Source organism: Anas platyrhynchos, chromosome 34, assembly GCF_047663525.1.
Source record: "Anas platyrhynchos isolate ZD024472 breed Pekin duck chromosome 34, IASCAAS_PekinDuck_T2T, whole genome shotgun sequence".
NCBI lineage: Eukaryota > Metazoa > Chordata > Aves > Anseriformes > Anatidae > Anas > Anas platyrhynchos.
Genome location: NC_092622.1, coordinates 832967 through 844479, shown reverse-complemented (window position 1 = coordinate 844479; position 11513 = coordinate 832967). Strand labels below are relative to the sequence as shown.

Below are 11513 nucleotides of genomic sequence, written 5' to 3'. Positions count from 1 at the left end.
AGACTGGTATGGACCAGTACAGACCACTATAGACCAGTACAGGCACGGACCAGTCAGCATGAACCAGTACAGACTGGTACAAACCAGTATGGACTGGCACAGACCAGCATGGACCACTATGGACTACCAGACCAGTACAGACTGGTACTATGTACTATAGACCAGTACGGACCACCTCGGACCAGTACAGACCAGTATGGACCACGGACCAGTACAGACTGGTAGATACCACTCCAGACCAGTACAGACCAGTATGGACCGGTAAAAACCAGTACAAACCAGTGCGGACCGGTACAAACCAGTACAAACCAGTGCACACCCAACCACACAATTGGGCATGCCAACACCCCCCCCCCCCAGGTATACCAGTGCTCCCAGTGCAAACCAGCGCTCCCTGGTGTTCCCAGTGCTCCTCCCAGCACCTCCCAGTGCCTGGCACTCTCTCCCAGTGCTCCCAGTACTTCCCAGTAGCTCCCAGTGCCTTCTGAATGCCACCCAGTGTCCCCAGTTGCCACCCAGTGCCCCCAGTATCTCCTCAGTGCCCCCCACCACCCCAGTGCAAACCAGTAACCTGGTGCCCCCAGTAGCCCCCCCATGCCTCCCAGTTCCACCCAGTACAAACCAGTGCCCCCCCACTACCCCACAGTGCCCCCCCCAGTGCCTCCCAGTCTCCCCAGCCCCCGCCCCCCCAGTCTCCCCAGTGCCCCCCAGCCCCCCCCGGCCGCCCTCACCTCGGGGGGGGGGGGGAGGCCCAGGGTCCCGGGGATCGGGGGGGGGGCGGGGCGGAGCTCGACCCATGGCACCGGCCTGTAACGGGGAAGGGGGCGTCAGGGGGGGGGGTCTGGGGGGCACACACCCCAGCCCCCCCCTCAGCCGGAGTATCAAACTGGGGGGCACAGGCAGTGAAACCCCCCCAACCCCCCCCCCGGAGGGATGCGGGCACCGCACCTCCCCCCACACTCCCCCCTCCAGACCCCCCCCGGAGCCCCCCCAGGGATGCCCGAGGTTGGGGGGGGGGCAAGGAAAGGGGGGAGGGGGGGCTGGATGGAGGGGGGGCAAGAAGAGGATGGGGGGGGCCGGGGGGGTTGAGGGGGGCAGGGGGCTCGGGGGGCTAGGGAAGGGGGGGGGCAAAAATGGGAGCGGGGGGAGAATGGGGGGCTGGGGGGGCCAAGAAGGGGCCGGGGGGGGCGGGGGGCTCGGGGGGGGGGGCGGTGTCGGGGAGGCCTGGGGGGCGGGGGGATGCGGGGTGGCCGATGCTGGAGGGGGAGGAAGGGTGGGGGGGCGTCGGCGGAGGCCCCCCCCCGCCGCGACATGTCGCGACAGCCCCGGAGGGGGGGAACGGGGCTGTCGGGGCCCTACCTAGGCTCTCGCGGCGGCTCCCGGGTCCCCCTCGTGGCGGCCGCGGCACCGGGCGGCGGGGGGGGGACACGGGACGGGGGCGGAGGGGGGGCAGGGCGCCCCCGGTGGCACCGGCCGGGGGAACGGCAGCGCCGCAGCACCGGGAGCGGGCGGCGGCGGCTGGGGGGGGGGTCCCGGGGAGGAGGGGCGGAGGGGGGCGGGGAGGATTTTTGGGGGGAGGAGAGATTGAACGGCGGCGGGGGGGACAAAGGGAGGGGGGCGGCGCCGCCCGGGGGTGGGGGGCATGGGGCCGGGTCAGCGCCGCACCGCGCCGGGGCCGCACAACGGAGCCATTGAGGTAGGCGGCGGGGGTGGTGGGAAAAGGGGGGGGGCAGGCAAACGGCAGGGGGGGAAGATGGGGGGCGGGGGGGGCAGCGGGGGGGAGGTGAGGGGGGTGGGGGGAGGGGAATGGGGGAGGGGGCGGGAAGGATTTGGGGGGGCAATAGGGGCGGGGAGGGGGGGCACCAGGGGGGGTCGGGGCAGGGAGACGGGGTGGGAATGGGGGAGGGGGAACGGGGGGGGATGGGGGTGCGGGGGGGTGGGGGAGGGATCTGGGGGGGTCATGGGGGGGGATGGGGGGGAATTGGGGGGTCCGCAGGGGTGGGGGGGCGGGGGGGCCCCCAGTGCCCCCCCGGCCCCCGCCGCCCACCGCCGGTGGCCAAACGGGGTCGGGACACAGCCCCCCCCCCCCCCCCAACTCCCCTCCAGCCCCCCCCAAACCTCCCGGTGCCGGTAATCACGTGATCAGCGCCCCCCCCCCCCGCACCCACCCCCCCCCCCCGCACCCCGGCCGGGACGTCCGTCCCCGCCAGCCAATCAGGAGCCCGGGATCGCCTGCATCCCGCTCAGCCAACGGGCCGCCAACTCGCCCCGCCTCCTCTAACGTCAGCGCGCCTGGGCGGGTCCTGCCGCCCTATTCCGTCATCGCCCCGCCGACCCGGCCCAATCGCCTGGCTCCAGGCACCCTCCTCCACTCCCTCCCGCAGCGGCCTCAGCTTCGTTGCGTCACCGTGCTCAGCGATGGAAGCGCGCTCTCGCTGACCGGCGTCGGACGAACCAACCGGCGCGCGCGCCTCTCCGAGGGGGCGGACCAGGCGCGGAGGGCGGCCGGGGCGGGAGCGGGTGCTGCGGAAGATGGCGGCGCGGCGGGGCCCGGTGCTGCCGCTGCTGCTGCTGGCGGGGGCGGTGCTGGGCCCGGGGGCGGCCGCGGGGCAGGCTGGGGCCGCCTTGGACCTGGCGGAGCTCAGCGAGCTGAAGTACGGCCTCGAGATCCTCGCCTGAGCCCGTGCTGGCCGGGCAGGTGCGGGAACGGCACCGGGGGGGGGCACGGGAGGGGGGTGGGGTAGAACGGGGGGGGACCGGGGCTGGGCCTGGGCCTGGGGCTCGCCAGGAGCCGGGCCCCGGGGGAAGGGGCCGGGAGGGGGGCGCTGGGGGGGGCACGACGGGGGCACCGGGCGCCGGGGGGGGGCACCGGGCCCGGGAAGGGGGGAGGCGGACCCCGGGGGGGGGAGGGGGAGGGGTTGGGGCCCCCCCGGACCCCCCCGTTCCCTCCCGTACCCCCCCAGACCCCCCCATTCGCTCCAGTTACCCCCCAGTCCCCTCCCGTTCCTCCCCGTACCCCCAGTTGGGACCCCCCCGTTGGCCCCCGTTACCCCCCCGTGCTCCAGGCCCCCCCCCATACCCCCCCCGTACCCCCTAATACCCTCCCCGTGCCTCCCCCCGTCCCCCCGTGCCCCCCCCGTGCCCCCCCGTTCCCCTCACCCTGCTCGTTCCCCTCCCGGTTTCAGTTCCTCGCTGCCCCTTTGACCCCCCCCCAATTTCCGTTCCCGTGCCCACACCCCCTTCACTTCTACTTTTCTCCATCCCCCCCCCCCCCTCCGCTTTCATTTCCCCCCCCCCCCACCCCCAGGGGTCCCAATGGGACCCCCCCAAGACACCAGCAGCCCCCCCCCCTCCCCGGACCCCCCCAGTACTCCCCCAGTACCCCCCCCGTGCCCCCCCCCTCTTTCTTCCTCTTAACCCCCCCTTACCCGGGGGCCAGCAGGGCCCCAAGCTTGCCCTTGACCGCCCTCCCGTCCCCCCGTCCCCCCCCCCGGGGCCCTCCCGCGGCTCTGATTTGTCCCCGTGTCCCCCCCCCGTGCCCCCCCCCGTGCCCCCCCCGCAGCGCGGTGAGGACGTGGTGACGGTGGCCTCCAAGTTCAAGTAGTGCTCAGGCCGCCTGCCCCCCGCCGCCCTGCGGCCCCCCCCGGCCCCCCCGGAGGAGGCGCAGCTCTACAACGGCTCCGGCGTCGCCGGAGCTCCCGCGGCCCATGGGGCCGCCCCGGCCTCGTTACAAGGAATCCGGGGCGGGGCAAAAAATGGGGACCCCCCCCCCTTCTTTGCACACCCCCCCCCGTTCCCAGTTAAAGCCACAGTTTCTTCAGACCAAGGACTGGTGGAGACTGTTAACCGGCCCACGGAACACATCCAGACATTATTGAAGGTGCCCGGCCCCAGAGCACCCATGGGTGCCGCGGGTCTGGGGCGGGCGGGACCCCCCCCCCCCAAAAAAAAACCATTGCCCCCCCCAGAGTCGGAGATCAAAGGCTCCGTCCTGTTCCTCGGCCACTACCAGTCGGCGTTCAATCCTGGGACTGTGATGAGACAGCCAAGGTCCGGCCCCCCCCAGACACCCCAAAAAAACAGCAGGGGGGCTGTGTCTGCCCTTGACCCCCCCCAAAATTTATTTCCCCCCCCCTAGGCCTCCAAGCAGCACCGCCTGAGCGCTACCACAGCCAGCAGCCACGCCACGGGCCCTCGCTGCGACCTCACCGGGCGGCCCCGCGAGGCCGAAGTGCGGGTACTGAGGAGGGGGGCACCCCCGCAATCCTCCTTTTTGGGGCCGCCACGGACTTCCCCCCCCCCCACCCGCAGTTTGTATGCGGAGGAGGGGCGGGGACTACCTGGCGCGGGTGGACGAGCCGCAGTCGTGCTCCTGATGGTGTGCCACCGTGCACACCCCCCGGGCCGCGCCGCCACCCCCACCTGGCCCCCCCCCCGGTGCCGCGCCCCAGCCCATCCTGTGCCAGCCCGCCCTCAGCCCGGCCCAGCACGCCCAGTACGTCCGCGCACAAGTCTGTGAGTAGCACTGGGGGGCGGCGAGAACTGGGGGCACCCCCCGGATGTGGGGCGGGGGTGATGGGTTTTTGGGTTTTTTTTGGGTCCCCCCCCCCCCTCCAAGCCTTACATGCAAGCGCAAGGTGGAGCAGATCTCGGAGGAGCTGAAGACGCTGGACACGAGGCTGTGGAGCGAGAGAGGGACGCGCAGCCCCCCCAGCAGAAGCACGGGGTGATGAAAAAAGGCCCCCCCCCCCGTCATCGTACACCCCCCGGGGGGGGGCACGGCCGGGTGTGACGTGTCCAGGCCCCCCTCCCATCCGCATAGCCCAGCCGGGGGTCAGCAGGACCCCAAGGAGGCGGCGTTTTGGAGCGGGGCCCAGGCTGACCGGGAGAAACGGGGCGCCACGGTGAGTCCTGGGGGGGGGGGCACTGGGGGTGAGGGGAGCCATTCACCTGCGGGGGAGGAATAGGAGCTGGGCTCCCGTCCCACCACCACGTCCATCCCAGGAGGAAGAGCCTGACCCCTCATGGAGACCTTGTGAGTCCCTGTGCCCCCCCCCAACTGCCACTGTGACCCCCCCCGCCGTTGTGACCCCCCCGCGCTGCTGTGCCCATTTTTTTGGCTCCCCCCCCGTTTTTTTTTGCAGGCGGCAGGAAGAAAATCCACTTCAAGGTGATCCGCAGCCCCGGGGATGCTGAACTCCATCGAGGAGCTGAAGGAGAGCACCAGGGAGGTGGGTGTGGGGGGGGCTGCCCTGCGGGGGGGGGTTCCAGTGGTCCCCCACGCCCTCGGTTTCCCCGTGGGGGTCGTGGGGGGGCTGCTCTGGCTCCTGGGGGGGGTTTGGCCCCTCCCCAAGCTCCTGCGGTGCCTCCAGGCTCGGGAGAAGACGAGCCAGGAGGGGGGGGAAGCCCCCCGAGCCCCCCACCCCCCAGGAGCCCCCGGCAGGGGCAGCTGGCCGGAGGAGGAAGAGGAGGGGAAGGAGGAAGAGGAGGAGGAAGAGGAGGAGGAGGAGGAGGAGGAGGAAGGCGAGCTCCTGGGGGGGGCTTGGAGAAGGAGCTGGGGGGGGCGTCTTGCTGCCCCCCGAGCGCATGGCGCAGCTGAAGGAGGAGGTGAAGAGCGAGATGCAGAAGGAGTTCGACAACATCATCAACCAGGTGGGGGCCTGCCCTGTGGCCCCGTGACCCTCTCACATCTAAAAACCACCAAAACCTACTCCCCCCGTCCGTCTCCCCCCAGGTGGAGGACGAGCTGGAGCCCGAGGGGCTGAAGGGGGAGTTTGACCTGCAGCGCGCCTCCAGCTTCCCCTGATCCTCAACCGCCTGATGGACAGCTCTACGCCCCCCCCCCAGCCCGTCAACAGGAGGAAGGAGGAGGAGGGCAGGAGGAAGGCCAGCGCGCCCCCCCCCTGCTCCAAGCACCGTGGTAATCCCAAGGGGGCGCCCCCCCACCACCCCCCACCCCATTCCACGCGTGTCCCCTGTGCCCCCCCCGCCCCCCGTATTTGCGTCCCCGACTCCCCAAACACAACCCCTGTCCCCTCCCCTCCAGGAGGGGGTGTGGGTTCGCGCCAGCCGCCGGGCACGCGGAGCCCCCTCCTAAAGAGGGGGCGCGGGACCCCCCCAGCTGCAGCACCTGGAGAGCGAGGTCCGCGAGCTGCTGGCCAAGGAGGGGCTGTGGGCTGAAGGAGGAGGCTTTGGGGGGGGGTGGATTTGAAAAGGAGAGGGGGGGGCTCTGCTGACCCCCCCCCTTCTTTCTCGTCCTCCCCCCTTGCAGGGAAAATCGAGATCAAGATCGTGACGGCGGGGGGGGCGCGGGGGACGAGGAGGAGGCGCAGTGGCTGTCGGACGAGGACACCAAAGACCTCAAGGACATCTTCCTCAACATCCTGGTGCAGGGGCTGGGGTACAGGACCCCCCCCCGCCGAGATCCCAGGGGTCTCATAACCCCCCCCCACTGGAAGTTCCCCCCCCCCAGATCCAGGGCACGGAGGAGGCGCAGAAGGAGCGGCGGCGGCAGCAGGCGCTGGAGGACAATTACCGCTTCGTCTGGGGCGCGCCGATGCAGCCCCCCAGCGACTCGGAGGACGCTGAGTTTTGACCCCCCCCCCAAAAAAAAAAAAATAATAATAATGGGGCTGTGCCCCCCCCCACCAAAAAAAAAATAATGGGGCAGGCTGGGGGGCTGGGGGGCTGGGGGAGGTTGGGGGGGGCAGGCCCCGTGCTTCATGTTGGGGGGGGGGGCAGTTATTTGTGCCCCCCCCCCATATTGACTCAAAGTGGGGGGGGACCTCGCACTGCTGGGGGGGGGGGTAGTGCACTGTGCCCCCCCCTTGCCCTGCAGGATGGGGGGTAAGAGAGGGGGGGTGGGGGGAAGGGAGGGGAGGGGGGGGCCCTGGGGGGTGTTGCTGGAGCCATTTCCATGCCCCCCCCCGTGCGGTGTTGAGGGGGCGCTTTCTTAGATTCCCCCCCCCAGCCCTGTTTTTTATCAATAAACTGAGCTCAGCCCCAGGCGTGGCTCGCTTCGCCCCCCCCCCGGGCTGTGTCGTTCCGACCCCCCCCCTCCCCCCAGGGGCTGTGTGACCCCCCCGGGGCTCTGTTTGTGTCCCCCCCCCCCCAGGGCTGTGTCCCCATGGGGGGTGGCAGCCTCGGGGGGGGGCCGTCCCGGGGCTGCCCCCGCCCTGGTTGGGCAGGGCTCAGGCTTGGGCGGGAGGGGCCAGGACTGAGCAGGGACAGGTACCGGGGCTGGGGGGGGGATTTGGGGTGGGGGAGGGATCTTTGGGGGGAGCAATTGCCCCCAGCATGGCCCCGGGTTCGCGGCGCCCCCCAGCCCCTAATTAGCGGGCCGGCAATGAAGTTTGCTGGATGGGGGGGGCCCTGAGCCGGCCGGGGGGGGGGCACAGGGGGGTTATAACGGGGGGTAGGGGGCGGTTTTTTTTTGGGGGGGGGTCTCATGGGACCGGGTGGTGGCGGCTTGGGGGGGGGGGATGAATTTTTGGGCACTTTTTTAGGGGGAGACTCACTGGGAGGGGAGCAGAGGAGGGATGGGGGGGGGGGCAGATTTGGGGAGCCCCCCCCAACACTTTGTGTCCCCCCCCCCCAACCCCGTGTCCCCCCAGCGAGCAGCACCCCGGGGCCATGTGGCTGCGCCCCCCCAAGGTGCCCCCCTTCCCCCTGGGCTTCGCCGTGGGGCTGGCCTGGCGGGGGCTTCCTGCAGCTGGCCTGGCCCCCCCACACCCCCCCATGCTCCTCCTGTCCCCCACATTCCCCCATCCCACAGGTAAATCACGGGGGGGGGGCACAGGGGAAAATAAGGAGGGGGCGCATGCATCCCGGAACCGTGGCCACGTGGCAGGTGCGGCGTGGCACGCCCTGAGCAGGGTGACAAGTGGCACCTGGGGGGGGGACAGAGGAGGGGACGGGGGGGGGGGGGGGCACATGGTACACAACCAGGGTGGTGTGGCTCTGGGGGGACAGGGACAGGACAGTAGGGTGGGTGGTTTTTTTTTTTTTGGGGGGGGGCAATGAAGGGACAAGGTGACACGGAGAGGTGGCTCCGAGGTGGTGGCAGGGACACGGGGGGGGGCGGTGGGGCACTTCTGGGTTGGGGGGACACCAGGGGATGGGGACAGGGCCACAGCTCCGCGGGGACACCGTGGGGAGGGGGACACCATGGGGGGGGTCACCATGGGGGGGGGGGGTCACACCCCATGGCAGGGCAGCTCGGAGCGGGTGGCACCGCGGCGGGGGGGTCACCGCTGGGACACCAGGGGGTGGTGCAGCCAGGACCGGGTGGCCACCGATTGTCCCCCGGTCCCTCAAACACCTGGTGCTGCTGGGGGTGCCACCACCCCCCCAAACCCCAAATCTCCCAATCCCCCCCAAATCTCCCCCAAATCCCTCCAAACCTCCCCAAATCTCCCACAATCTCCCCCAAATCCCCCCCAACCTCCCCCAAATTCCCCAAATCTCCCCCAATCTCCCCCAATTCCCCCCCAATCTCCCCCCAAATCCCTCCAAATCCCCCCAAATCTCCCCAATATCCCCCCAAATCTCCCCCAATTTCTTCCCAAATCTCCCCAAAATCTCCCCCAAATCTCCCCAAATCCCCCAAATTCCCGAAATCCTCCCAAATCTCCTAAAATCTTCCGAAATTTCCAAAATCTCTCCGAAATCTCCCGAAATTTCTCCAAATTTCTTCAAATCTCCTAAATCCCCCCAAATCCCCCCAACTACCCCCCAACCCCCCCAAACCCCCTCAATCCCCCCAAATCCCTCCAGTTCTCCCCCAGCCCCCCCCAAATCTCTGTCCCCGCAGTGAACTCCAGCGAGGCGCAGGCCCTGCAGCGCCGGGTGCGGATCCTGTGCTGGGGTGATGACGGCTCCCGGGATTCTGGCCACCCGGGCCCGTCAGCACGAAGCCACCTGGGCCCGGCACTGCGACCTGGCCCTGTTCATGAGCTCCAGGGCGCGAGCTCACTTCCCGGCCGTGGGGCTGCCGGTGGGCGAGGGCCGGGAGCAGCTCTACTGGAAAACCATCCGCGCCTTCCAAAGCGTCCACCCGCACCCACCGGCACCGCGCCGACTGGTTCCTGAAGGCTCAGTGATGACATCTTTCCGTGGTGGCCAACCTACGCCGGCTGCTGGCCCCCCACAGCCCCCGCAGCCCCGTTTATTTCGTGGTAACGTCGGCCCTTCGTGGCCCAGGGCTACATGGAGCGGGCCGTGGCTACGTGCTGAGCCGGGAGGCCTTGGGGCGCTTCGTGGGCGCCGGTGCCCTCGGGGGCCTGCGGCCACAGCAGCCCCGTGGAGGACGTGGCCCTGGGGCAGTGCCTGCAGCGCCTGGGGGTGGCGGCGGGGGATCCGCCCGGACCCCCGGGGCCTGGAGACCTTCCACCCCTTCCCCCCCGAGCGCCACCTCACGCAGCCGCGTCCCGGACCCCTTCTACCCCTCCCGCACTTCTACTACCCCGTGGGTGAGTGCTGCACACGACCCCCCCCCCCCCCCCCCAAAAAAAAATTCACCTGCGGGGATCGTGGGCCCCCCCCCCCCACCCTGTGTCCCACAAGTCCCTCCCCACAGCCCCGTGTCCTCCCCACACCCCCAATGCCCCTTTGCACCCCCCCCCATGTCCCCCCCACACCCCCCCGTCCCCCCCACCCCCCATGTCCTCCCCACACCCCTGTGCCCCCCCCCACACCCGTGTCCCCCACACCCCCCCCATCCTCCTGTGTCCCCCGTGTCCCCCCTGTGTCCCCCCACACCCCCATGTCCTCCTGCACCCCCCCCATATCCTCCTGTGTCCCCCACACCCCCCCCATGTCCTCCCACACCCCTGTGCCCCCCCCCCACACCCACCATGTCCTCCCCACATCTCCCATGTCCCCCCCATGTCCCCCACACCCCCCCCATGTCCTCCCGCACCCCCTGTGTCCCCCATGTCCCCCCCCCGTCTCCCACTCACCCCCTAGTCTCCTGCATCCCCCCCGCACCCTCCCGTCCTCCCCACCCCCCAGAGCCCCGCCCACCCCATTTGCATCCAAGCCCCGCCCACCTCGCCCCACCCACCCCCGCACCCCATCCCAGCCCCACCCTCACACCCCACCCCCATAACGACCACACCCCTTTACACCCCGCCCCCCTCCCTTACACCCCGCCCCTTTACCTTAAGCCCCTCCCCTTTCCTTAAGCCCCGCCCCCCTTCTCCTTAAGCCACTCCCCCTCCTTTACCCCCCTCCCCTTTCCCTTACACCCCACCCCTTTTCCCCAAGCCACTCCCATTTTCCTTACGCCCCGCCCCCCTTTCCCTTAAGCCCCGCCCCTTTTCTTCATAGCCCCGCCCCCTTTCCCTTACGCCTGCCCCTTTCCTTTTTGCCACGCCCCCTTCCCCTTACACCCCACCCCTTTCCATTAAGCCCCGCCCCCTTTCCATTAAACCCCTTTTCCCTTATGCCCCGCCCCTTTCCCATCAAACCACGCCCCCTTTCCATAAGCCCCGCCCCTTCTCATTAAGCCACTTTCCCTTAAGCCCCGCCCCTTTCCCTCTCGCCCCGCCCCGCCCCCTTTACATTAAGCCCCGCCCCCTTCTCACTGAGCCCCGCCCCCCTGCAGCGATCCGAGCGCCGCTCGGACCCGCGCGCTCGTTCCACTACGTGAGCGGGAGCAGGTGCAGCCCCCAGTACCTCACCCACCGCCTGCGCCCCTACGGCTACCGGCACCCACCAGCCCCCCCCGCCGCCCCCCACAATGCCTCCACCGGGGGGCACGGCCCGTGAGCACGGAGCCCCGCTGGACAAAATGGGGGGCTGGGGGGCACTGGTCAAACTGGGGGGCTGGGGGGCGCTTGGGGAGCTGGGGGTCTGGGGACCATGGGCCCCTCCCCATAATAAAAGTATTTTGGGGGGTGGGGGGGGGTGGGGCCTTGTTGGGGGTGGGTCTGTGGGGATGGTGGGGGGGCACGGATATGTGGACGTCAGCACCACTGGTACCAGTACGGCCACCAGTACAACCAGCACCACTGGTACCAGTATGGCCACCAGCATGGGCACCAGCACTACTGGTACCAGTATGGCCACCAGTACAACCAGCACCACTGGTACCAGTATGGCCACCAGCATGGGCACCAGCACCACTGGTACCAGTATGGCCACCAGTACAACCAGCACCACTGGTACCAGTATGGCCACCAGCATGGGCACCAGCACCACTGGTACCAGTATGGCCACCAGTACAACCAGCACCACTGGTACCAGTATGGCCACCAGCATGGGCACCAGCACCACTGGTACCAGTATGGCCACCAGTACAACCAGCACCACTGGTACCAGTATGGCCACCAGCATGGGCACCAGCACCACTGGTACCAGTATGGCCACCAGTACAACCAGCACCACTGGTACCAGTATGGCCACCAGCATGGGCACCAGCACCACTGGTACCAGCATGATGACCAGCACCACTGGTGCCAGCACCACTGGTACCAGTATGGCCACCAGTACAACCAGCATAACTGGTATCA

The 11513-nt window shown here is 69.7% G+C and overlaps 1 protein-coding gene across 1 annotated transcript; it reads left to right on the top strand.

Moving 5' to 3' along the window:
• Nucleotides 1-2532: 2532 nt before the first annotated feature.
• On the top strand, nt 2533-6595 carry OS9 (OS9 endoplasmic reticulum lectin). The gene is given in 16 exon segments (XM_072031817.1): nt 2533-2673; nt 2675-2698; nt 3822-3882; nt 3969-4024; nt 4027-4050; nt 4139-4260; nt 4328-4515; nt 5145-5190; nt 5192-5231; nt 5373-5546; nt 5548-5652; nt 5735-5795; nt 6102-6177; nt 6267-6300; nt 6303-6386; nt 6473-6595. Coding segments are annotated over 16 exon segments (1359 nt in total).
• The last annotated feature ends 4918 nt before the right edge of the window (nt 6596-11513 follow it).